General features: G+C 42.1%; 1 protein-coding gene across 5 annotated transcripts in view; it reads left to right on the top strand.

Moving 5' to 3' along the window:
• Positions 1-26,326, top strand: part of RABGGTA (Rab geranylgeranyltransferase subunit alpha) — a 100,269-nt gene extending 73,943 nt beyond the window's left edge. For all 5 annotated transcript variants that reach the window (XM_073632813.1, XM_073632829.1, XM_073632823.1 and 2 more), the window contains 2 exons: positions 7,342-7,429; positions 26,128-26,326. In XM_073632813.1, coding sequence (XP_073488914.1) covers positions 7,342-7,429; positions 26,128-26,276 — 237 coding nt within the window. In that variant the 3' untranslated portion in view covers positions 26,277-26,326. The remainder of the gene's footprint in view (positions 1-7,341; positions 7,430-26,127) is intronic.
• Positions 26,327-26,818: the final 492 nt, after the last annotated feature.

Raw genomic sequence — 26,818 nt, 5'->3', positions numbered from 1 at the left:
TTTGTTAAATATTATGGCAGCTTTATTCCAAATAACAACCTCATCTTAATCTTTTTTTTCTCTCAATAAGGGCTTATTGAATAAATGTAAAATTACAAAATTGTTATCTTAATCTAAACTAATCCCATTTTTACAAATTTCCCCAATAACCTGGATTTCATTTCCAACCAAAGGTTGTCTAAACCAGTTTCAATATATCTATATAATTGTTAAACTCATATTAGAAATTAATACTCATTATTACTTAATTTTACTTAATTTCCCTTTTTTAAATGCACTGTTTCCACTATCAAAGGATATTCAATTTGTGTAATACACGGTTAAATGTAACCTTCATTTTACCGTGTTTGGAAAACAGATTCAAAATAATTGTGATCACATTGTTTACCATTAGATTCGTTAACCCGGCACATTTTGTTATAAATGTTTTGTCTAAAAAACAGAAATTGGCATGGTGTCTTTCCAGCTTATCACTAACCTCTCATCCCAGCCACATTTCTTTCAGGAGAGCACAAAGGAGGGGGTCACATCTGCGTACATGGCACACACAAGCAATAGAACTAAAGGTCCCAGCATTCGCACATACATTTTTCCCATTTGTACACAACATGTGCATATCATTCTCTCACTTTCTTTTAACTCTTTAATATTTCCCTGCCTAAATTCTGCTTTCCTTATTTTGTTTAAATAACTTTTATATCTAGCTTCTATGATTCTATGATTCTATGATCAGATGGGGAGCCACAGTGCTCATCCCATCTTCCCTCTCTGACAACATATAAAGTATTCTGTTTTAACTCTCATTTCTCTGTTTCTGACTTTTACTAGTAGTGCCTGACCCCAAATTCATCCCACAACTTAACATGAAAATGTCCCTTTCTGTCTAGTGTTAATGTCACCCTTGATCCATCCTGCTCACATAGATAACTTGTTTCTCTAGCTGTTTACTCTGCATTATTCTTAGTCCCTGTGGACCTTGGTAACCCAATTACCTATTGTGGATCTCTGTCCACTTTAACCATTAATATAGGGGCTCAGTATAGGCGGAACCACACCTTCGGTTCATATATAGCGCTTCTCTTGCGCTGGGCATTTTTGAGGGTCTCTTACCCTTCATTCCCTTACTTAATTCAATGCCCATAATGACTGGCCAGTCTTCTCTCTTCTCTACTTGTGCCTATACCCTCTTGCCTCTAAACTACTTTATCTAGCAGATGTACTACATATACCTGTGAACAGTACTATTCTTCCCTTTCTTATTTATAACACTCCGATGGACAGTAGACAGTGACAACATAACATATAACCACCAATCAATACAGTTCGATTAAGGGGAGTAAAATAGGTACCCTTTGTCCCGAAAATGCCTTACCGATCAAGGAAGTCTGATAACTCAAATGTAAGCAAAAGGCTTACCTCAGCCGGCTGATTATCAGAAATTCCCGGATCGTCTCAAGCTCCTCGTTTCGGATACTCAGGGTCACCTGGAATCCCCTCCTAAGGCAAAGCTCGCCATGCATGACTCGGTTAAATTGATGATAGGCAACTCCTATCCTCATATTGATTAGTGGTTCCAAATTAATAATAACTACTGCAGTAGGGAACAGACACAAAAGATACGCTCAGCATCTTTCCAAATTACTGTTCTGCTTTATTATGACGCAATTGAAGGTTTTTATGCACATGATTACGTAGGTATCACATTAATATTACAATTGTACATTTATGGTAACAAGGGGCGTTACATAGGCAGGCTAATTCTAATCAGGACTCGAAAGAATGTAAACATTTACTGAAAACATTATTAGTGCCGTGCACAGTGAGGGCAGTGTGCAATACATACAAAATACAATACAATTATATACAGAACGTACAAATTTCCATTACACCGGCTATCCAGGGTGTATCGGTCAGGGGCAGAGAGTTTAAGATTTCACTATTCACTGACGATATTATCCTCACCCTGACACAGCCTAGAATCTCCCTCCCAAATCTCCATGCAGAACTTGACCGCTATGGAGCCCTCTCGGGATACAAAATGAATACATCTAAATCAGAGACCCTCCCAATCAATATCCCCGACGCGGAAACTACACACCTAAAGGCCAATTTCTCCTATCACTGGAAACGTACCACCTTGAAATATCTGGGAATACACATCACCCCAAAATTCACCACTTTATACCAGGAAAACTCCCCCCCCCCCTTCTACTCGATCAGAACCCTGCTCCTACAGTGGAAAAAGCACCACATCTCCCTCCTAGGCCGACTGCCTCAGTTAAGATGACGATCCTCCCGAAGCTACTATACCTTTTCCAAACGCTACCTATTTCTGTCCCCTACAAACACCTGAGATGTGCTCCACACCATCTATCCCACTAGTTCGGATCGATTCTGGCGATGCCAGGGAGATAAGGGCACCCTCCTCCACATTTATTGGAGCTGCCCACTAATTACCCCCTTCTGGAATGCGGTCCAGCAGTTGCTGACCCGTCTTCTAGAAACACCAGTCCCCTTGACCCCCAAATTTTTCCTATTGGGCTTATCGCCAATAAGGGTCTCCACACCCTACAAAAAACTAGCATGCCACATCCTCACAGCTGCACACTGTCTTATCGCCCTAAACTGGAAAAAACGTCCCCCCCCCCCCGCCCCCCTACTCCTGAGGCCTTTTACGCCAGAATTAAAGATGTGGAGTTGATGGAGAAGATGACGGCCAGGATGCAGGACAGGCTGGATGCTCATGACAAAGTCTGGGAGCTGTGGCACCTTCGGGAGGACCCACCATGACCAGGTAAATGAGCTGCTCCGATGACCCCTTCCTTTTTCTTTTCTATCCCTCTCTTCTTCCTCTACCTTGAGTATTCTTGTGACTCTCACTACCTTACATAAGATGCTACATGTTATTACATGACACTAAGATGCATATACAACAATTTCAGATATGTGACTACTACTGTCTTAGAGCATATTGAAAGAAATTTCGAGCAAATGTCTGAAAAAATTGATGCATAATACGATCTGTATTTTTTCATTTTACGTATTCCTGTAATGCAAATAATAATAATAAAATGTTATTTGGAAAATATTTACAAAAATGTGAGGGGTGTACTCACTTTTGTGAGATAATGTAAATCATATTAGCCAGAGAGGACAGGAAAAAAAGTGTGGGGGGGGGGGGGTTCATGGGGGGACATCATGAAACACAATGGGCCACCAACTACCACCTCAAGTGGTATATAGCTAGACTTACCCAAATTGTATATATATTATCAATAAGCATTAGATATCTTGAGCAAACCCTTTGAATGGCCCAGGAGAGGAGTTGAAAGTCTGCAGGGCTTCCCAGGGGCCCCAAAAACACAAAATGGCCCTAGTGATGAAGTAGAGAACAGCAAGCATATGTGTCTGAAAGGTAGATGATAATATTAAGCCTTAAGATTAAAAAAATCATATATTCACCAAAAAACCTACAAACCATAAAAAGCTCATATTCTCAAACAACAACCTCTACTGCAACACACCTTTTTAGAGGTTCTGTATGAACACATTTTTTTCAAAAGGTAAATTCCTTGTATGTGCTGGAGGAAGAGAAGATGGAAATCTAGGAAAATTGCGTAGCCCACATCAGTGTGCCCTGAATGAACAAGAACAACCCACCCATATTAGTTAGAAACGGGCAGGATATAGCAAGTGATCAAAAGCTCAAAATGGTTGAAATAACCCACATACCTTGATATCATTTGTTTGCACTAGAGAAAAGATACCCGCTCTCAGAAAAAAAAAAGCTACCGGTAAATATGGGGGAGAGGAGGAGGATATGTGGAACTTTCGCTTTTACAATACTGCTTCGGTTAGCAAATCGTGTTCCAGCCAGGGGCGGACTGATAACTCATGGGGCCCCCGGGCAATAAGAGATTATGGGGCCCCCAGGCAATAGGAGATTATGGGGCCCCCAGGCAATCAGAGATTATGGGGCCACACAGTATACACACACACAGTATACAATCACACAGTATACACAGACAGATGTAAAAAAAACACAGATTTATACATACTGTCCCTGTTTTTACTGAGGCTGGCAACCCTGATGGGGCCCCCTAGTGGCCCAGGGCCCTCGGGCAGTGCCCGAGTGGCTCAATGGTCAGTCCGCCCCTGGTTCCAGCCTTCTCAATCTAGAGCAAGAAATGAAGTCTAGCTCAAAAAATATTGTAAATAAAAGAGGGAATCACCGCGCTATATGATGTAAACAATGAGCAATCAAGTAAGTAAACAAATGACAAACAATTGAAAAGAAGAGCAGCCGCTTATATGTGAGATACACACATTAAACAGTAAATAAACAAACAAAAGAAAGCAGCGCTGTAATTTGAAATATAAATAAATCACAAATAGTGAATAGTGATAAATAAAAGTCCAAAACAATCAAGTGCCAAATAAAGTCCAATAGGTGAAAGGAAATCTTCAAAGTGCAATGGATAAACCGGGCAACTGAGCCCCTTGATAGGCAAATAAGGTGGAACTGGATGGACCTTCACCACACCACAGTGTTAAGTATAAAATGGGCGCTTACCAAATGGCAAGCTTAAAGAGCTTGTGACCTTAACCCGGTCGGGGCCTTTCTTGAGAAGGGGACACCGTTTGGACACTTCCTCAGACCGTGGATGGCTCACTATCCTCCGCAAAGGAAACCAGGATGCAGGGAAGGCTATGCCCATAACCTGGAGTTAATCTCACAAACAATGCCCCAAAAAAGAAGGAAGAGCAACATAGCGTAATCCTGGATGGATATTTATTTAAAAGACTTTAAAATTACACTTACAGTGTGTTGAATAAAAAACAGCATGGAAAGCCGGCCGGCTAGCACGAACACCCGTCCTACAGACGGTGGATACGGCACGTCAGCACGCCCTGGGCGTGCTGACGTGCTGACGTGCCGTATCCACCGTCTGTAGGACGGGTGTTCGTGCTAGCCGGCCGGCTTTCCATGCTGTTTTTTATTCAACACACTGTAAGTGTAATTTTAAAGTCTTTTAAATAAATATCCATCCAGGATTACGCTATGTTGCTCTTCCTTCTTTTTTGGGGCATTGTTTGTGAGATTAACTCCAGGTTATGGGCATAGCCTTCCCTGCATCCTGGTTTCCTTTGCGGAGGATAGTGAGCCATCCACGGTCTGAGGAAGTGTCCAAACGGTGTCCCCTTCTCAAGAAAGGCCCCGACCGGGTTAAGGTCACAAGCTCTTTAAGCTTGCCATTTGGTAAGCGCCCATTTTATACTTAACACTGTGGTGTGGTGAAGGTCCATCCAGTTCCACCTTATTTGCCTATCAAGGGGCTCAGTTGCCCGGTTTATCCATTGCACTTTGAAGATTTCCTTTCACCTATTGGACTTTATTTGGCACTTGATTGTTTTGGACTTTTATTTATCACTATTCACTATTTGCAAAAAATATTGTGTGGGCTTTGGGCAACAAATTAGTTATTATACAGTTTTTTGTTATTATTACAGTGAAATGTCTTTCCTTGATTAGAGAAACTTCCTCTTTCTTGAGGTTTTTCAGCTTTGCAACATTCAGGAAAAGCTACAACTTCCATGAAGGAAAAAAAAACATAGCAGAATTATTAAACTTGACATTATGTACAATATGTTACTGGTAGTTTTTTATTCCGACCAAATGTGTGCATACTACACAGCAGGGACGTGTGGTGAGGTCAGTGGCTGGTGAGGCACTGGCTAGTATCAGAGCCAGATACAAACAGGTTACATACGCCGTGAACGGTAGAGCAAGAGCATTAATTCTAGCACTAGACCTCCTCTGTAATTCTAAACATGTAACCTGTAAAAAATGTTAAAGCGTCGCCTATGGAAATTTTTAAGTACCAAAGTTTGCCGCCATTCCACGAGTGTGCGCAATTTAAAAGCGTGACATGTTAGCTATCTATTTACTTGGCGTAACATCATCTTTCATAGTATACAAAAAAATCTGGCTAACTTTAGCCTTTTTTTTTTTATCATTCATGAAATGTGTTTGAAAAATTGCTGCGCATATACCGTGTAACATAAAAACAACCACCATTTTATTCCCTGGGGTGTCTGCTAAAATATATATATATATATATATATATATATATATATATATATATATATATATATATATATATATGTATATAATGTTTGGGGGTTCTGAGTAATTTTCTAGCAAAAAAAATGATTTTTACATGTAGGAAAGAAGTGTCAGAATTAAGTGTCAGTAATATACAAATAAATATTATATATTGTTTTTAAAGTAATTTACTATATATTCAAAAACTGTACTCAAGCAGGTGGCTTAACCGACAAATTACTGAAGTTTGAAGTTATAACTTCAAACCAGTGATTTCACAGTAAATAGATAAATAATAAATGATTATGTTATAACATATAGCATAATAATATATGATTTAACTTGATTAAAACAATACCTTTTCAGCAGGCGGCAGATCCTTGTTCTCCCTCTTAACTGTGTGAGAAAAACATGGGATTATGGGTAAATCTTATACCCATAAACTCATGATTTTTCCATGTAGTTAAGAGGGCTGGAAGGGAGCATTTGTCTTTTAGACAGATGCCCCCTTCTATGACACTGCAGTGAGAGGACAGCCTCCACTGCAGCATTTTTATTGGACAGCTTGTTCCAATAGTGCTTTTACCATTGGTCCAAGGCTCCAAGCTGTCCATTAAGTTCAGTGCTTCTGACAAGAAGTGAGGAGAGGCACTGCGAGCTCAGTCTGCCAGCTTGTATTTAAATTGGCTGCTCTGTATATAGCTTCTGACAGGCTGCACAAGAAGCTCTGTATCTCTGGAACCATAAGTGGCAGGACCCCCAAATTTTGACCAGTGGTGGGGTAGGACTTCAGCTACCTACCTCCTAAATCTGTGACCCCAGGTTGCTGAGCTACGACCATCAAAGCTCGATCCTTCTTTTTTTTTTTTTTTTTTGGTATTTTTTTATGGTTATGGCAGGTGCCTCCCCTGACTGCCTCTCTGCTACACAGTAACTTTCAGTCAGAAGTATCCTGACCCAGGACAACTCATGAAAACAGTGGAGTGGTCTTTGCAAATACCAAGAAGTTTACATTAAAGAGATTCTTGAAAATGTAAGATGAAGTAATAAAAAGGAAAAAGTAAGATTTTAGTCTGTTTTTTCTGTAAACTGAAATGATTATTTCAGCATTGAGTATGTGTTAGAGATTTGTGCATTACTGTAGCTATATGAAGAAGATCTGTAGATGTCATCTCCATGCTTGAAGCTGATATCCTGCAGTTGGTTTTATTCTATTCTAATATTTTGTTTTGCAGATACTTGAAGTTGATGATAATGAGGTTTCACATCTGGAAGGAGAGTGGAACTTACCACGTCTAGAGGAATTGTCCCTACAATGCAATAGTATCCTTTATATTGGTATAACATGTTCTTTGATATTGGTAAGCTCTGGGAGAGGGATGTACTGTTGAACAGAATTTAGTAAAAAATGTAATAAAATAAATCTATAAGGGTAGAAACATGGAAGCTGCCATTACAGACTTGTTTTACAAGGGGCTATCCTGTTATAACATCACTACCAAGTCATGGACTCTGAACAAACATCAGCATATCAGATGTATCGGTGACTATATGCCAGTTTCTGTTTCAATACTCAGTAGTAGTGAAACAAGAAGCTTATACCTTTTAAAAACAGGGTAGTAATGGCAGCTCCAATATGTCTAGCGTGATGGGTTGCCTTTAATTGGGCAAAACGCTTATCCTATCCCAATCTTATTTTATCTTATTCCTATCCTATCCTAATCCAATTAATATTTTTTTCATATTTTAAACGTTGTATCTTATATGTGACCTAAAATTGTTCCATCACTTTTGGATGTGACTTTACTATATTATGTGTGTTTTGCTTTTTTAATGACAGTTGAAAACATGGCATACAGAAGTGTACACACCTTGTGTGTACTTTAGATACCTGTAATGCTATTTACATTGATGGTTGTGCTGCATTGCTGTGCGAGATATGGAGGATATTGACTGTATTTGTAATTTTAGCTATGAACTAAAAACAAAATAGGTGTTATGTGATCAGCAAGTTGAAGATTCTGCCTGCCACTTACTCCAAATTTTCGGAAATCTTTCTGGCATCCTCTGTGGTCATAGATTTGTTTGTTCTGCGGAAGCATGTTACTAATCTCTGGTTTGTGTTGTTGTAAGATAGTCAACCAAGCTTGGATCCACGTCATAGCTATCAGCCTCAGGGCAGTAAACAATATGTTATGCAAAAATATGTGCAGATGAAAGTTTAATTCTAAAGCCTAGTACACACTATTGTTTTGTTTTTTCGTTTAACCCAGCTGGCTGAACGAAAAAAAAACCTGACGAGTTTGGGAGGGGCCACTGTACTAATCATGCGCGATGTTAATACAGCAATCTCCCTGCTTAGCTATTTTGTTCTGACAGGAGACGGCCCCCCTGCCAGAACACAGCAATCAGCGCTCTCAGCCACTGGCTGAGAGTGCTGATTGGATGCTGATCAGCAGACCTTTTTCGGTCATGCCCCTTTTGACTTTAGACCAGCTGCCATACACATGGGCCAAATGTCAGACGGTTTCTATTGAACCAGCTGATGCTGCCCATTATTCGGCCTGTGTGTATGGCCCTGAAGACTCAGGGGGACCCAGGAGACATAGCCGAGGGTCTAGTTGTACCTGGGAACCCATGACATAATGCAAAGAGGTTATTATTTGTCTTCAATAAGCCTTTATCTGTTAGCAGGTGAAAAAGCTTAGGGCGTAATGGGTTCCAAGACTGTTTATATCTTGCTAAATGACTTGGCATCAATTGTGTGCAATAAATAGATGGGTGAGCTTATCAGTAAGTTTCAGGGAGACTAACCATTGGCTGGTTAGATCCTTTTCCCAGGTCTCATCATCAATAGGTCCCAAGCAGCTTTCCACAAAATGTTTCTATTATAAGTTTGGGGTCGTGCCATGCAGTCTTGGAAGGATGCGTAGAATTACAAAGCTCTAACGATTATCTGCAAGCACAGGTGAAGGACCCAAAGCTATAAGTCTTTTACAAATATTGAAGTGTAACTATGTACAAAATCAAAAATGACCTATTTGATACAGTCTATCACTAGGATTAAAGGATAGTTCAACCAAAGGACAAAATGTAATATAGTGAAGCTTACCAGCCCTTCGATGTGATGGATACATGATTAATTTTCATATTGCAGGGTAAGAACATTTTCAGCAAGTACAGAAATTACCTGTTCATCTTGCCAGAAATTCAGTGTGTGTATCACTCCCTGTGTATTGAACCAAAGCAACAAAAATGTGGCTTTGGTTAAGCACACATCTCCTTTTAAGCGATCTTCTATGAACTAATAATGCCTTCCTGACATGTATTAGAGATGAATAAAAAAAGAACTGTTTGAATCAGGAGAGCACCTCAGTGACAACTGTGGCTCCCTCTGTAGATGCAGTGAATAGTGAGCATACCCACGCAAAGACAGGATGTGTATTATTTGGAGGATTACCAAGTGAAAATAAAAGTAAAAAATCTAAAGAAGAAACTTATTGCAGCCAGCAAATCCAAGGACTAGTAAGCTGCAATAAATGTATTATTTATTCAGGGCCATAGATATTTTTTTTTCCTGTGTGGTTCAGCAATGGGCACCCAGAGGGAAGTAATTAGGTAGTGCACGAGCCTTCCCGGCTGGCAGGACACATTGATTGCGGCTAACGGCTATATCTTCCGGTAGTAATCACATGGCAAAAATCTGACAGACTGGTTAAAGTCAATTGATGGATCGACTTGGGTAAAATCAACCTGTCCATACATGGATCGAAATTTGGCCAGGTCCTGCTGAACCAGCCAACATTCGATCCATGTATAGCAGGCTTTAGACATAAGAACATGCAAAAACACTCAGGTGTGAACGGGGGCTCGGGGTGGCTGAAGGCCTCACACCACATTCATGCTGCTGATGGCCATCAGTCTCATGTACTCTGTCCCAACCAGGCCAAAGGTAGCCTGCAAAGCCCTGGGCTTCCCCCTCAAGCCTGCATCTAGAGTTGACATGGTCCTCTGGTTCAGCAGTCCATCTCCTGATGGCTAATCTTGTCGACTATATAAAGTCAGAAGAGGTAGGCCACACTATCCGTTTTTAATATAACGGAGAGAGTCAGTATCTGGAGAGTTTCTAAAGAGTTTAGTCTCTCAGGTTCTTTACATATGGACTCTTCTTTATACTTTGGGCTGAGCTGCTGGCTAGTTGGGGTATTCGGGCTGTGTACAGGCAGAGCTGCGTTTCCCCTGTCTGTCTCCAGACTTTGCTACTGCTTCCACATGGTTTGCATCTTCCCCACACAACTGCTCTCCTCCCCAGCTCGCAAACAATCATGCCTTTTTCCAAGGGTTCTTTCACCCCACACAACCTCACCTGTACTGTGGGCCACCTCTCCGATTTTCACTGTGGTCTCCCAGGAGCATTTTATGCCAACTGTGTGTCCTTCCAATCCCCTCTAGCATCCCACACTTTCCCCTGCACGTTCTCTGTGCCAGTGAGTGGGGCCAAAACTCATCTGCCAATGCGTCCAATCCGTATTCTCTTCGCTCGTTAGCACACTGTTCTATCAGCGGTGGTGAGGAGATAAGCTGCTGTGTTGAGAATGTTTGGGTGTGCAGCTCTTGTGCCTGAAAGGCTACACTAGCCTAACTGTTGTGCCGCGGATGTATGCTATTGGGGGATTGCACTCCCCATATCCCCCTTTTTATTTACTCCCCTGGTTTTTTTTTTTTTTTAGGGTTTGTTTTTCTGAGTTTATTCTGTAACATAGTTTAATACTTGTTAATACTGCCAGTAGAACTATTATCTTTACACTTCATTTAACAGGGTGACCACATTGTTCCTTCTGCAGTAAAGTCACACAGCAGCATTATTACCTTGCGGATGGGGTAGTCTGATATAAAGATGTAGATTGAAATGCAGAATAAAACTTTTTTTTTTTTTTTAAAGGTAAATTTTTATTTTGTTTTTTTTGGTACAAAACGAACAAACATTTATACATACACATATTCTAAGCGAACATCGCTCATTCCAATACAGAATACAAAACACTGGTATACACTTGGTAAACAGGTTATCATATTTTACAGTTGCATGTCTGCTCAATTTCTATTAAACTTTGTAACATTGACCCGTATTTCCTTATAAGCTTCATATGGCAGGTGTAATAGTATTTTCAGAGCTAGTCCACAAACCCCATATTTTTTGAAAATTTTTGGGCATCCTCTGGCTTCATATGTTAGTTTGTATAACGGCGGTATAGCCTGATTAACAGTGTTCAACCAAAATGCTATCGTGGGTGGGGATTGCGATTTCCAATGAATAGTGATCGATTTTTTAGCATAAAACAGTACGATTCTCAGAAATGTTTGCTTATTTTTAGATATACTTTCATCGTCCACATAGCCCAGTAAACATCTCAGGGGGTTGCAAATATTAGGTCAAGGAACTGATGAAGGCAGTGACCCCCGACCAGAACTGTCTGATCACAGTGCACTCCCACATCAAATGGAAAAAAGTAGCATCCGCAATACTGCATCTGGAGCACATTGCCGATGAAAGTCTGTTGAGTTTGAATAATAAGGATGGCGTAAAGCAGGGGTCTCAAACTGGTGGCCCTCCAGCTGTTGCAAAACTACAAGTCCCATGAGGCATTGCAAGGCTGACCGTTACAAGCATGAATCCCACAGGCAGAGGCATGATGGGACTTGTAGTTTTGCAACAGCTGGAGGGCCGCCAGTTTGAGACCCCTGGCGTAAAGTATGATCTATATAATAGTTTGGTCTGTATGACCTTATCCCTGGAAGAGATGACAGAGGGGACCTGGAGGGGAAGTATTTCCTGCCAGATGTCCTCCGTCAGCTCAGGGATATCAGCTTTCCACTTGTTGATTGTGTTGCTGAGTCTGAGCGTTGTGGAGTGCAATAGAGATTTATAGTATGTGGAGACCAGTTTGTTATGAGAGGGATCTACTAGTAAGTGTTCTAGCGGAGATAGTTGAACAGCTATATTGCGCAGCCCAAACTGCGAGGTTGCCGTGTGGCGTATTTGCAAGTAAAGAAGGTAGGCCGTGCGTGGCAGCTTATAGTCCTGGCGAAATTCCTCAAACGACCGAAACGTATTATTTGAGAACAAATGCATTATTGTTTTTACCCCTTTTTTCGACCAGAATTCCCCATCTGTCCTACGGGCGAATTCCTGTAAATTTGGGTTCCCCCATAATGGAGTATTCGGCGAGTAGGTTCGATGTTCGGTTGCTGGCAGCATTTTAGTTAGTTTAAAAATTCGTAAAGTCATTTCAAGGATTTTAGTGCTCTCCCTTCCTCTAAAGGATAGACGGTGGATCAGGTACTTTAGGGATTCATAAGAGGTGAGTATGGCTGCTTCCAAGGCCGTAGCTGCATTGTTGGCTTCAGGAAAAAAACACCAATGCGCATGAGCCAGTTGTGAGGCAATATAGTATATCTGGAGGCATGGCAATGCCAACCCCTCCTCCAATACCGACAGTTGAAGAGTATTTTTTGCAATTCTCACTGCTCCCCCCTTCCAAATGAAGGTGGTAAGGATCGAATCAATCTCCTTAAATTTGATTTCGCAACGTATACTGGTGAGTTACTCAGGATATACAGGAATCGTGGGAGGAATATCATTTTAAAAATGTTTATCCTACCTAATATTGTTAAGGGGAGATTGGTCCATATCTTTAATGTGGTCTTCATTCTGTTAATAAGAGGGTCTAGATTATTCTTGATATAGGAGGAAAAAGGATGTTGGATCATGACCCCCAAGTATCTGAAGGAATCAACTATCTGTAGTGGGCAAGAGGGAGGGAGTGTGAACACCGCCTCCCTATCTATCTTAAATAAAAGGGATTTATCCCAGTTAACCTGAAACCCTGAGAAGAGGCCAAACTTTCGTATAATTTCCAGCAGGGGTGGGAGAGACGATTGGGGGTCCGCCAAATATATTAGCATGTCATCAGCGTATAAAGACACTTTCTCTTCTAGGCCCCCGATCGTCAGTCCCATTATCTCCCCATTGGATCTTATCAATGCCGCCAGAGGTTCTATCGCAAGCGCAAAAAGTAACGGCGATAGGTGGCATCCCTGCCTGGTACCCCTTTTGATCAGGAATGGATCAGTTACAGATGCATTTATCCTCAGCCTAGCGGTAGGCTTCGAATATAGCAGTTGAACCCATTTGATGAAGGTATTGCCAAACCTGAATTTCGCCAGGACTTCCAGCAAATAAGGCCACTCGACCAAATCAAATGCCTTGTGCGCATCTAAGGCCAGTACGGCTCTGGCTCCCACAACATCATGAGTGGCTTGCAAATTTGTAAACAGTCTCCGCAAATTAATGGACGTTGATCGCCCCGGAATGAATCCAGTCTGATCCGCCCCAATAATGATGGTAATAACTGAGTTCAATCTCCGGGCGAGCACTTTGGCTAAAATCTTGACGTCTGAGTTAATCAATGATATTGGTCTATATGACTCACATAGTAGATGGTCTTTATGAGGTTTGGGAATGAGGACAATCAGCGCCTCTGACATAGAGGGCGGTAACTGCCCTGTCTTCATAGCAAAATTGTAAACTTTTAGTAGATGAGGTGTTACGAGTTCCTTAAATTGTATATACCATTCTATAGGAAAGCCATCCAGTCCCGGCTTTTTGTTTCTGGCAAAGGACTGTATGGCTTCCCCAATCTCCTCCTCTGTCAGGGGGTCATCAAGGACGCTTCTTGAAGCCTTGGTAGTGAAGTATCAGCCAAGTAATCATCTAGTTCTACAATAGTATAATGGGCTTTAGTAGCATATAACGAGGAGTAGAATTTCACAAAAGCATCCACTATCTCCTCACTCTGTTCCACCACCTCAGGCACTATATTTTTAATTCTTGGAATACTGCACGGTTGATAATCAGGCCTAGACAAATAAGCCAGTAGTCGGCTATTTTTGTCCCAGAACTCGAAGAGTGGCTGGTTTTGATACAGCAATTTCTTCTGAGTGCGCTCCAGAAGGACTAGGTCCAGGTCTCTGGATTTATGTTTCCAGGTCGTATATGTCATTGGGGTGGGGGTTGTGGAATAGGCGGCCTCTGCTGCCCTGAGATCCTCCTCCGCGTCCTTTAATTTGGACTGGGATGCCTTGCGAGCCTGCCCAATCGCCGCTGCAAAGGTGCCACGTGTGGTGGCCTTAAAGGCATCCCAGGTTAACGGGACAGAGACACTCTGACGGTTACTCAACCAATATGATTTCATTTCCGCTGAACTTTGATCTACCACCACCTGATCTGCTAGCCACAAGGGGCTCAGTCGCCACATTCGGTATGAGGTGGGGGGGCCCAGGGCAAGGTCCACAATTAAGGGGGAGTGGTCAGACACCGCCCTAGGGAGATATTTGGCCTTGACCACCCTATTCAACAATTCAGACGAAACTAGACATAAATCAATCCGGGATAGAGTACCGTGCGTTTCAGACTGACACGAGTACTCCCTCCCGTCCGCATGTTTCCACCTCCAGGCCTCCAACAGGTCAAATTGGGTCAAAAAAGAACACAGGAGTGTGGGGGACAATGTAGAACACTTGAACCTGTCGATAGAATTATCGAGTACTTTGTTACAGTCCCCTGCTATCAGTAGAGGGCCCTCTGCTATTGCCAAAAGGGAACTCATTACCCGTTCGAAAAATATTTTAGTGAAGGGTGGTGGGACATATAGACTTGTAACCGTGTAGGGCTTACCCAAAAATTCAAGCACCACAATAACAAAACACCCGTTAGGGTCAATTTTAATATGTTTTATGTTGACAGGTGCCGATTTTGCTATAAGGATTGACGTGCCTCTGGCATACGTGGAATAGGTAGAATGTATGGCATAGGCAATTTTTGCTCTCTTTAGAGCCATTACCCTTGACCCCTGAAGGTGGGTTTCCTGGAGGAGGATCACGTGCGGATTGTGTCTCGCCAAATATTCAAACATCAATGACCTTTTGACCTTGGGGTTAAGGCCCCTAACGTTCCATGAGACTAAACGGAGTCTAGACATGTGTATAGGTAAGTTATTACTGTTGGAGCCCATCTCTCATTGCTCGCCAGAGCCCATCCCAGGACGAGGTCTAGCGAGCCCTGAGAAATACACCAAGATATGAACATCTCCGATATTTGAATCATCAATCCATTAATCTTAGCTTTGGATTATGGAAACTGTCAGACCAAAAAATCATTAGTGAAGTATACATATGCAACTAAGTACCAGTGTCGTTTGTAGATAACCTTGACAATAAAGAAAAACCCCACAAAAGGTTCCCCAACAGATTTTCCCTCCCTAACCCTCCCGGCTCCCACCCCCCCAACATATGAGAGCTTTATTCCCGTAACCAAAACTATTCAGTAGAAGGGCCATGGCTCAGACCCCCAACCAACTAGTCCCAGAAGACGTGTATAAGTCCACAACTCTGGGTCTCCATCTGCATTTGTCCGCACAGATTAAAAATATATGATATCTCTTGGCCTGAAAAATCATAGTGTCAAAAAATAACAGTAAAAGAAATGAAAAACAGAGAGGATGGCATGCTATTGGTTGGCATCCAAGAATAGCACGGGAGATATCTTCTACTTCAGGGGATTCAAGATGCAAAGTCCCATATCGGCTGTATAGAGATGGGGATAGATGAAGTAAAGGGAGCAAAATAAACAAAACCCCTCCAGGTCTCCTTGTTCCCATGCTTCTCCTATCCGCCGGCAATGGAGCATAATGAAGATGGCTCAGCGAGCTTCATGTAAGGTGAAACACTAATGGGGAGGAGATCTCCTATCTTGGCTTCTGCGATTCGGATGACCCAAAGTGTCCACCCAATGTGATGCCTCCTTGGGATCCGTAAAAAAGTAGGCCTTGCCCTGGTAAATGATTCGCAAACGTGCAGGATATAACATGCCATATGGAAGATGAAGCTCCCGTAACCTGCGTTTGATTGCTAGGAAAGTGGCTCTTTGCTTCTGCGTTGCTACGGAGAAATCTGTGAAAATGGTAATGCCATTGCCATTAAAGGAGACTTTGCCCCTCTCTCGAGCCACTCTGAGAATAGCCTCTCTGTCTCAGAAGTGGAGCAGCTTTATAATCATGGCACGTGGTGGGGACCCAGGTGGCAAAGGGCGCATGGGGATTCTGTGTGCCCTTTCTATGGCGAACATTGGTGAAAAGGTGGTGGCACCAAACTCATTCATCAGCCATTTTTCCATGAATGTTTCTGGTGTTTTGCCCTCAACACCCTCTGGGAACCCCAAGAAGCGTAGGTTGTTTCTCCTTAAACGGTCTTCCATATCAGTGATCTTATCTGTAGTGTACTCATGAGCCTGCCGCAGTTCCCTCACAGAGCTCTGTAAGGGACGCGTCTCATCCTCCATTTCACTAATACGTTGCTCAGCATTAGTCACTCTATGGCGGATAGTGTGGACATCATCTTTCAGAAAGGATAATTCTGTCTTGATAGTGTCCATTTGTGAGGTGAGAGATGCATGGCTGTGCTGGATGGCTGCCATAATCTGAGCTAGGGATGGCTCTGCAGGGCCTGCATCATCCCTGTCTGCTCTGGGGGAGGTAGGATCATGTCCTTCAGCAGGGGAAAACAAGAGAGGGTCTTCTGGGCTTAAGGTAGGGGGGGATCTCTGTGACTCACCCTTCCCCTTCAGCTGCTTCCAAGGTGTAGATGTGGAGGCTGCTTGTCTCTGTGTGATCCCCTCGTGCTGATCGGTGCCATCTTGCTGCGGCCTGCATGGCGGTAACGGCGGCTCAAATCCCGGGGTCTCCTCCATCGGTGGTCCGTATTTGACCATCCCCGGATGGTCACTATGCTCCCTGGGTGCTGTGGGGACAGATGGGACCCTCGGATGCCGGCCTGGATAGCAGGATCTGGTCAGGATGTGTGCGGTGCGGACGGAGCTCAGGCTGAGCATGTCCTCACATCCCAGTTGCTGGCCACGCCCTGAATAAAACTTTTTAACAGTTAGAGTAACAGGTTATTTTTTTTTCTTTTGGGAAAAAAACCCTTTACAACTGTATAACACATATGTGCAGTGTCCAGGAAGTAAGTTTTAAATTCTGGGTGGCGCATGTATGTGTTTCTCTGTTGATGCTGGAACCACAATCCATTGCGCATGCCGAGCTCTGAACCTGGGCTGTCGGTGACCCTCCTCATGAAGGGGTTAAAGCACACAAATGAAAAATGGCAACTGTAAACACCACCCTTGGTGCTCTATGATTTGTCCGAGCCCCTGTTAACTGAAGTGTAAAGTACTGGATCTACTGGCAGGGCCCACAGGTAATAACAATGCATTACAGGATGGACTCAGGAAAACAGCTGCTGTGTTAATGCTACTGGCAGAGTGCATTTATATATGTTATTTATTTGGCCCATGGTTCCTTCAAGGAATCAATGGAAGAATGTACAAAAAAGTAGCAATGTAATCTGCTCTTCTATTTGGCTTCATTTACTTGGGCGTACTTAAGTGTACACTTGTGAAAAGGGATATGTTTGCTCACACGGGATGCACAGACATTCCCTGCATCTGTGCAGGCAGTCCAATTCATGTCAGTTTGGATGCAGCGGCTGCACAGACAGTCACTGCTTCCAATTTGACATCCTTGTGGGTGGGGGTCCCTGAATGTAGACCGTGTTTTAGGAATATGTAGCTACACCTACATGGATGTCAAATTGGAGACAACAGCTGTGTCTGTGCAGCCTCTACATCCTATTTGACATGAATGGGACTGCCTGCATACAGGTTCACAGAACAGAACACCCCTGCATCCCGTGCATGAAAAACACAACCCTTACAAGGGTGTAGGCTTAAGTATGCCCATGTGAACAAGGCCCTAGGCTCCTATTAAATACAAATATATAATAATTTAACACCTATTGTAGTGTAAACTACACCCACAATACACTAAACCTATGAGTGTAAACAGTTATCAATATATTTGTTTATTCTGTATAATTTAAAAGCGCAGAGCACTTCCTATTTCCTGTCATTGTTAGTGGAGGGTCCTTGCATCCCGGCTTTACACCATCACGGGGAATCCAATACTTCGCTCTCCTCAGTGCTGCAGTAACCCGTTCTCAATTTTCCTTTTATCTTTTGCACTACCTTGCTCTGTTCTAAATAAAATAACACCTGATTCTCCAAAACAGACTTTCAGAACATGAAGCTGATGAAGTTACAGACACATAAATTAATTTTAGGATATTGCATTTACATTGAGGCCATTGTATATCTCATCTTTGTCAAAGTGGAGACAGACTTCAAAAAATTAATGTTGCCTGCTACTGCTAAACCCTGCTCTTTAGGTGCATATATGGGTAAGAAAAGCGTATGGACTCTACCTGTTGACAGGAAGTAAGGAGAGAGGTCTTATACCTTCCCTGCTCCTTCTTCACAATATTCTCTTGTCTGCTTTCCACATCCACAATCTTCAACTGTTGTCTACTCTTTGCTCACCTCCTGACCACAATCTGCTCCTGCTGACTCCTTTCACCCCTTGTTGTCTGTGATCTGCTGTCCAAAGACTCTCTTTCTGATTTGTTTCTATATCTCATATGTCCCATTCTTCTCAGCTGATCCCTCACCACTTTATTAACTCACCATAACACAAGCCTAGCTGCCCTACTCCAGCATTTCCTATCCCTCCTCCCATCATCTCCCATACCCCTCACCACCACAATCAGTGCCCGCCTCATCAGCTCCGATTACCCCAGGTTCTGTCATCTGGCTCCACCATCAACTTTTGCTACTTCCCAATGAAGGGATATGCATGCACTATAAAAATAGAACCATATTTTTGAACAAATATATTCTTGTCTATACACATTTCAGTTCAGTCATGTTGGTGAAAAATGGAACTGGGTGCTGACATTTAGTAAATTGCAGCCCGTATTCATGACAGTACATTGAAAAAGAAACAATTGTTTCACCCTGTTTCTAAAGTATATAACATGTGCTGTATATTGAACATTTTCTTTTTCTGTTACAGTCTTTTATGGTATCATTTGATCATATGGAAAACACCCTTATGCCCTGTACACATGATAGGATTTTCTGATGAAAAATGTGTGATAGGACCTTGTTGTCGGAAATTCCGACCGTGTGTAGGCTCCATCACACATTTTCCATCGGAATTTCCGACACACAAAGTTTGAGAGCTTGCTATAAAATTTTCCGACAACAAAATCCGTTGTCAGAAATTCCGATCGTGTGTACACAAATCCGACGCCCAAAGTGCCACACATGCTCAGAATAAATTAAGAAACAAAATCAATTGGCTACTGCCCCGTTTATAGTCCCAACGTACGTGTTTTACGTCACCGGGTTCAGAACGATCGGATTTTCCAACAACTTTGTGCGACCGTGTGTATGCAAGACAAGTTTGAGCCAACATCCGTCGGAAAAAATCCATGGATTTTGTTGTCGGAATGTCCGATCAATGTCCGACCGTGTGTACAGGGCATTTTTTTAAATATGATTGCAATAAGCCAGGAAATACACATATAATAAGCTAGTGAAAAAAAAAAAAACTCCACAATTATGGAAAGATTGAATTAGAAAAAAAAAATCTAAAAAATGTCAGGCTTCAGATAGTTTTGCCTCGTACAAAGAACAAAATCTGAATCTGACATGAAGAATTGCAATGGATTTATAGAGAAAAGTGTACCAACTCGTGAAATCATGAATAAGCACATTTGTTTGTGTAATTGTGAACACTTGATGTGCTTTATATTCTGTACACATGGTGAATAGTACTTAGTAAAAAGGGAGCAGCTTCACAACTCCACTATATTCCGTTCAGCTTGCACGGAATTCTAACTATAAGCTTTTCTTACAATGTATATTGCCATGCCTTTTACATTATTCACTATCAAAGCTCGGTTCACTCTGGAACTGGCTGCGGATCGCACAGGAACACTGTGCGTCCCTGTTCTCCAGTTCAGGGACGAATCTTTGCCTGAATTCGGCCCTGAAATGGAGCTAAAGATGCACAACAGGGATATGTAAACCGACTCCGTAGGTAGCTGGTCACATTCTTCTGCTATGCGAACTGGATGCGAGATAAAACCCGCATAGGTGTGAACCCGGCCTTAACATGTTCATTAAATTTAAAACTTTTTTCAATATTTATAAATCTGCAGCTTTCATTAAAATAATATCTGGTGATCCTTCTGTGAAGGTCCTTGTTCAGGCACTTTTCCTAATATGGTGATTGCGGTACAGTGATGATCACAGTAACAGCAATGTTTTAAACTGTCCTGAATGGGTTTCATTCATAACAACTGTGATTACTAGTGATCTGTGATGGGCTATAGCTAATCACATGGTACTGGGTGCTAGGATTGGCCCCAGTACCATGTAATAGGTGTGGGCCAATCACAGCATTACTGTATAGGAAGCACAGCTGTTATGAATGGCATTCTTTCATATGATCTTTGTTGACATTGTGATCATGTAATCGCATAGCGATTGAGAGTTGTCGTCTCCGGAACGGTGTGATGCATGCCCCAGGCTGGACGAAATACATGTACGTAATCCAACCAGCCCATGCCGCCCGCCCGCAGTAAATGTACTGTGGGCGGACGGCAACTGGTCAAACCATAGGCAATTGGATACATTTTTAAACGCTGTATGAATGCATCTGCAAGAAAATTATCATATTTCAATGATTCAAATTTACACCATTGCAGCACTTTAACCACTTGCCGACCGCCGCACGACTATATACGTCGGCAGAATGGCACGGGCAGGCAAAAGGACTTACAGGTACGTCCTTGCCTGCCCGCGGTCACTGTCACTTACAAAACACTAAACGCATAACTGCAGCGTTCGCAGAGTCAGGCCTGATCCCTGCGATCGCTAACAGTTTTTTTGGTAGCGTTTTGGTGAACTGGCAAGCGCCAGCGGCCTAGTACACCCCGGTCATAGTCAAACCAGCACTGCAGTAACACTTGGTGACGTGGCGAGTCCCATAAGTGCAGTTCAAGCTGGTGAGGTGGCAAGCACAAATAGTGTCCCGCTGCCACCAAAAAGACAAACACAGGCCCGTCGTGCCCATAATGCCCTTCCTGCTGCATTCGCCAATCCTAATTGGGAACCCACCACTTCCGCAGCGCCCGTACTTCCCCCATTCACATCCCCAACCAAATGCAGTCGGCTGCATGAGAGGCATTTTTATGTCCTCCCGAATACCCCTACCCAACGAACCCCCCCAAAAAAGATGTTGTGTCTGCAGCAAACGCGGATATAGGCGTGACACCCGCTATTATTGTCCCTCCTGTCCTGACAATCCTGGTCTTTGCATTGGTGAATGTTTTGAACGCTACCATTCACTAGTTGAGTATTAGCGTAGGGTACAGCATTCCACAGACTAGGCACACTTTCACAGTGTCTCCCAAGATGCCATCGCATTTTGAGAGACCCGAACCTGGAACCGGTTACAGTTATAAAAGTTACAGTTACAAAAACACAAACAAAAATATAAAATAAAAAATAATAGTTGTCGTTTTATTGTTCTCTCTCTATTCTCTCTCTCTCTATTGTTCTGCTCTTTTTTACTGTATTCTATTCTGCAATGTTTTATTGTTATTATGTTTTATCATGTTTGCTTTTCAGGTATGCAATTTTTTATACTTTACCGTTTACTGTGCTTTATTGTTAACCATTTTTTTGTCTTCAGGTACAGCATTCACGACTTTGAGTGGTTATACCAGAATGATGCTTGCAGGTTTAGGTATCATCTTGGTATCATTCTTTTCAGCCAGCGGTCGGCTTTCATGTAAAAGCAATCCTAGCGGCTAATTAGCCTCTAGACTGCTTTTACAAGCAGTGGGAGAGAATGCCCCCCCCCACCGTCTTCCGTGTTTTTCTCTGGCTCTCCTGTCTCAACAGGGAACCTGAGAATGCAGCCGGTGATTCAGCCAGCTGACCATAGAGCTGATCAGAGACCAGAGTGGCTCCAAACATCTCTATGGCCTAAGAAACCGGAAGCTACGAGCATTTTATGACTTAGATTTCGCCGGATGTAAATAGCGCCATTGGGAAATTGGGGAAGCATTTTATCACACCGATCTTGGTGTGGTCAGATGCTTTGAGGGCAGAGGAGAAATCTAGGGTCTAATAGACCCCAATTTTTTCAAAAAAGAGTACCTGTCACTACCTATTGCTATCATAGGGGATATTTACATTCCCTGAGATAACAATAAAAATGATTACAATAAAAAAAAATGAAAAAATGAAAGGAACAGTTTTAAAATAAGATAAAAAAGCAAAAAAATAATAAAGAAAAAAAAAAAAAAAAAAAAAGCACCCCTGCTCTCGCACTAAGGCGAACGCAAGCGTCGGTCTGGCGTCAAATGTAAACAGCAATTGCACCATGCATGTGAGGTATCACCGCGACTGTCAGATCGAGGGCAGTAATTTTAACAGTAGACCTCCTCTGTAAATCTAAAGTGGTAACCTGTAAAGGCTTTTAAAGGCTTTTAAAAATGTATTTATTTTGTTGCCACTGCACGTTTGTGCGCAATTGTAAAGCATGTCATGTTTGGTATCCATGTACACGGCCTAAGATCATCTTTTTTATTTCATCAAACATTTGGGCAATATAGTGTGTTTTAGTGCATTAAAATGTAAAAAAGTGTGTTTTTTCCCCAAAAAATCGCTGCGCAAATACTGTGTGAAAAAAAAAAAATTAAACACCCACCATTTTAATCTGTAGGGCATTTGCTTTAAAAAAATATATAATGTGTGGGGGTTCAAAGTAATTTTCTTGCAAAAAAAAATTATTTTTTCATGTAATCAAAAAGTGTCAGAAAGGGCTTTGTCTTCAAGTGGTTAGAAGAGTGGGTGATGTGTGACATAAGCTTCTAAATGTTGTGCATAAAATGCCAGGACAGTTCAAACCCCCCCCCAAATGACCCCATTTTGGAAAGTAGACACCCCAAGCTATTTGCTGAGAGGCATGTCGAGTCCATGGAATATTTTATATTGTGACACAAGTTGCGGGAAAGAGACAAATTTTTTTTTTTTTTTTTGCACAAAGTTGTCACTAAATTATATATTGCTCAAACATGCCATGGGAATATGTGAAATTACACCCCAAAATACATTCTGTTGCTTCTCCTGAGTACGGGGATACCACATGTGTGAGACTTTTTGGGAGCCTAGCCGCGTATGGGACCCCGAAAACCAAGCACCGCCTTCAGGCTTTCTAAGGGCGTAAATTTTTGATTTCACTCTTCACTGCCTATCACAGTCTCGGAGGCCATGGAATGCCCAGGTGGCACAAAACCCCCCCAAATGACCCCATTTTGGAAAGTAGACACCCAAAGCTATTTGCTGAGCGGTATAGTGAGTATTTTGCAGACCTCACTTTTTGTCACAAAGTTTTGAAAATTAAAAAAAGAAAAAAAAAATTTTTTTTTTTTGTCTTTCTTCATTTTCAAAAACAAATGAGAGCTGCAAAATACTCACCATGCCTCTCAGCAAATAGCTTGGGGTGTCTACTTTCCAAAATGGGGTCATTTGGGGGGGGTTTGTGCCACCTGGGCATTCCATGACCTCCGAAACTGTGATAGGCAGTGAAGAGTGAAATCAAAAATGTACACCCTTAGAAATCCTGAAGGCGGTGATTGGTTTTCGGGGTCCCGTACGCGGCTAGGCTCCTAAAAAGTCCCACACATGTGGTATCCCCGTACTCAAGAGAAGCAGCAGAATGTATTTTGGGGTGCAATTCCACATATGCCCATGACCTATGTGAGCAATATATCATTTAGTGACAACTTTGTGCAAAAAAAAAAAAAAAAAATTGTCACTTTCCCGCAACTTGTGTCAAAATATAAAATATTCCATGGACTCAACATGCCTCTCAGCAAATAGCTTGGGGTGTCTACTTTCCAAAATGGGGTCATTTGGGGGGGGGGGGGGTTGTGCCATCTGGGCATTTTATGGCCTTCAAAACTGTGATAGGTAGTGAGGAGTAAAATCAAAAATGTACGCCCTTAGAAATCCTGAAGGCAGTGATTGGTTTTCGGGGCCCCGTATGCGGCTAGGCTCCCAAAAAGTCCCACACATGTGGTATCCCCATACTCAGGAGAAGCAGCTTTGGAAATTTTATTTTTATTTTGGGGTGCAATTCCACATATGCCCATGGCCTGTGTGAGCAATATATCATTTAGTGACAACTTTTTGTAATTTTTTTTTTTTTTGTCATTATTCAATCACTTGGGACAAAAAAAATGAATATTCAATGGGCTCAACATGCCTCTCAGCAATTTCCTTGGGGTGTCTACTTTCCAAAATGGGGTCATTTGTGGGGGTTTTGTACTGCCCTGCCATTTTAGCACCTCAAGAAACGACATAGACAGTCATAAATTAAAGGCTGTGTAAATTCCAGAAAATGTACCCTAGTTTGTAGGCGCTATAACTTTTGCGCAAACCAATAAATATACACTTATTGACATTTTTTTTACCAAAGACATGTGGCCAAATACATTTTGGCCTAAATGTATGACTAAAATTGAGTTTATTGGATTTTTTTTAGAACAAAAAGTAGAAAATATCATTTTTTTTTCAAAATTTTCGGTCTTTTTCCGTGTATAGCGCAAAAAATAAAAACGGCAGAGGTGATCAAATACCATCAAAAGAAAGCTCTATTTGTGGGAAGAAAAGGACGCAAATTTCGTTTGGTTACAGCATTGCATGACCGCGCAATTAGCAGTTAAAGTGACGCAGTGCCAAATTGTAAAAAGTGCTCTGGTCAGGAAGGGGGTAAATCCTTCCGGGGCTGAAGTGGTTAAAGTATAGCATGGAACACATCACAAATGCATGTAAGTGTAATGTTTGCAGCACATTTTTGGTGTTATTTATTTTATGCAAACACATGGACTTCCTGCCATTCTCTGACTTCTCAAATGAAAGCAAATCTATACTTAAAGTAATATATGAGCTGCAGTTGCTGACCTTTCTTTCTGAAAATGCTAGCTGCGTAGTATAATTTATTTCTTTCTTGTCCTCTTAGTGGCTTTATTATCCCTGCTTTTTCTATATACACAGAGTGGTTGATTTACTTAGACTCCATTCCCACGTAGGCGATTTAAATTGCAGACGGAATCGCCAAAAGTCTGCCAGGCAATTCCACACTATTTCTTAATGGCGCCCCAAACGAAGAACGATTTTGCCGCGATTGTCATGCAAAAATTGCGGTAAAATCGTGCAAACAAAATCGCGGGTTTTGTGTAGCCCAAAAGAATTTCTTGAACCTCTTTTGGGCGACATGCGTCCCATGATATTGTTTGCACAATTTTGCCACGATTAGTCACGTCCCACGTTTACCGCAAATGTGAAATGTGATTCCGCCCGTGATTCAAATCACCTAGGTGTGAATGGAGCCTAAAACGGGACAGTGCAAAATCTGGTGCAGCTGTGCATAGAAACCAATCAGCTTCTAACTTCAGCTTGTTCAATTAAGCTTTGAAAAAAAATAAAACTGGAAGATGATTGGTTTCTATGCAGGAGCTGCACCAGATTTTGCTCTCTCCGATTTTAGTAACTCAAACCCAGTGTGTATGATGACAAAGAAAAAACTAGCAATCCATTTTCTATGCAGTTGTGCAAATGCATGCCACACTGCTACCTTACCTGAATTGTAACAGTAGGAAATTATTAAATGTATCACTTCCAGTTCCATAGTCCAGTCATTTAAATGTATTAGCTCTGGAATACTAAATGGCTTAATAGTGGAGGTGGAGTAAGTCACTGTTGTATTTCTCACAAGAAATATAAGCTATTTGAAAAACAATAAATCCCAATTTTTGCTGTTTCAGCTTCAGTAGAAGTTTCTCTGTTTGACAGATTCTACACTGTCTATTGATCTGGTGTGTTTCTTGTCTTGCATTTATGGTTACCGGACTTTTCTTCAAATATAAGATATGGTTGAGGACTGAGTCTACAATTCAGAAATCTGTTTTGCCTTAACTGGTTATCTTAGAAATATCGAAAGTTTCAGACCTCCAACCACTGGTCAGCTGTCGTCGCCTCTCGGTGCTACGTTTACAAGGAAATCCCCTGTGTGAAATCGCAGATGTACAAGATCAGTTGAAGGCTTTTCTTCCACAGGTGGACACTATTGAAATTTGACGTATTTATTATGGCAGTTCGTGTCCTACATCAATAAACCGTATGCACTAGCTTTTGTGGTCTTTATTGTGTAGTGGTGGTTTACCGTGGAAGGTCTGGGAAAAATCCTAATCTTAATCACAGGTGAAATACATATAAGGGAGCTGTTTTATCTGCCTAATAATGTATATTTCTGCCCATTCAGTCATGAGATTTACACAGCTCTGCCATACAAAACAGTCCTGCCTGGTGGAGGAGGAAGCGGATACCTGATTTGTCTGTGTGGTAGTTATAAGCCCCCCCCCCCCCACACACACAGGTGAATATTGGGCTGTATTGGCCGGTTCAGTAGAAACTGGCCAACATTTGGCCCTTGTGTACGGAAGCCGGTTCAGCAGAAGTCAGCCGAAGGGGCATGACTGAAAAAGGTCTTGCCTATCGGCATCCAGTCAGCGCTCTCAGCCAATGGCTGGGGGTGTTCCCCTGTCAGACCACAATAGCTCAGTGGGAATGATCGCTGTGCTAACATCAGATAGTTAGTACAGTGCCTCTTCCCAAGCTCA

Source organism: Aquarana catesbeiana, linkage group LG01 (assembly GCF_042186555.1).
Source record: "Aquarana catesbeiana isolate 2022-GZ linkage group LG01, ASM4218655v1, whole genome shotgun sequence".
In the NCBI taxonomy this organism is placed as follows: domain Eukaryota; kingdom Metazoa; phylum Chordata; class Amphibia; order Anura; family Ranidae; genus Aquarana; species Aquarana catesbeiana.
This window is presented reverse-complemented; position numbering and strand designations above follow the sequence as displayed.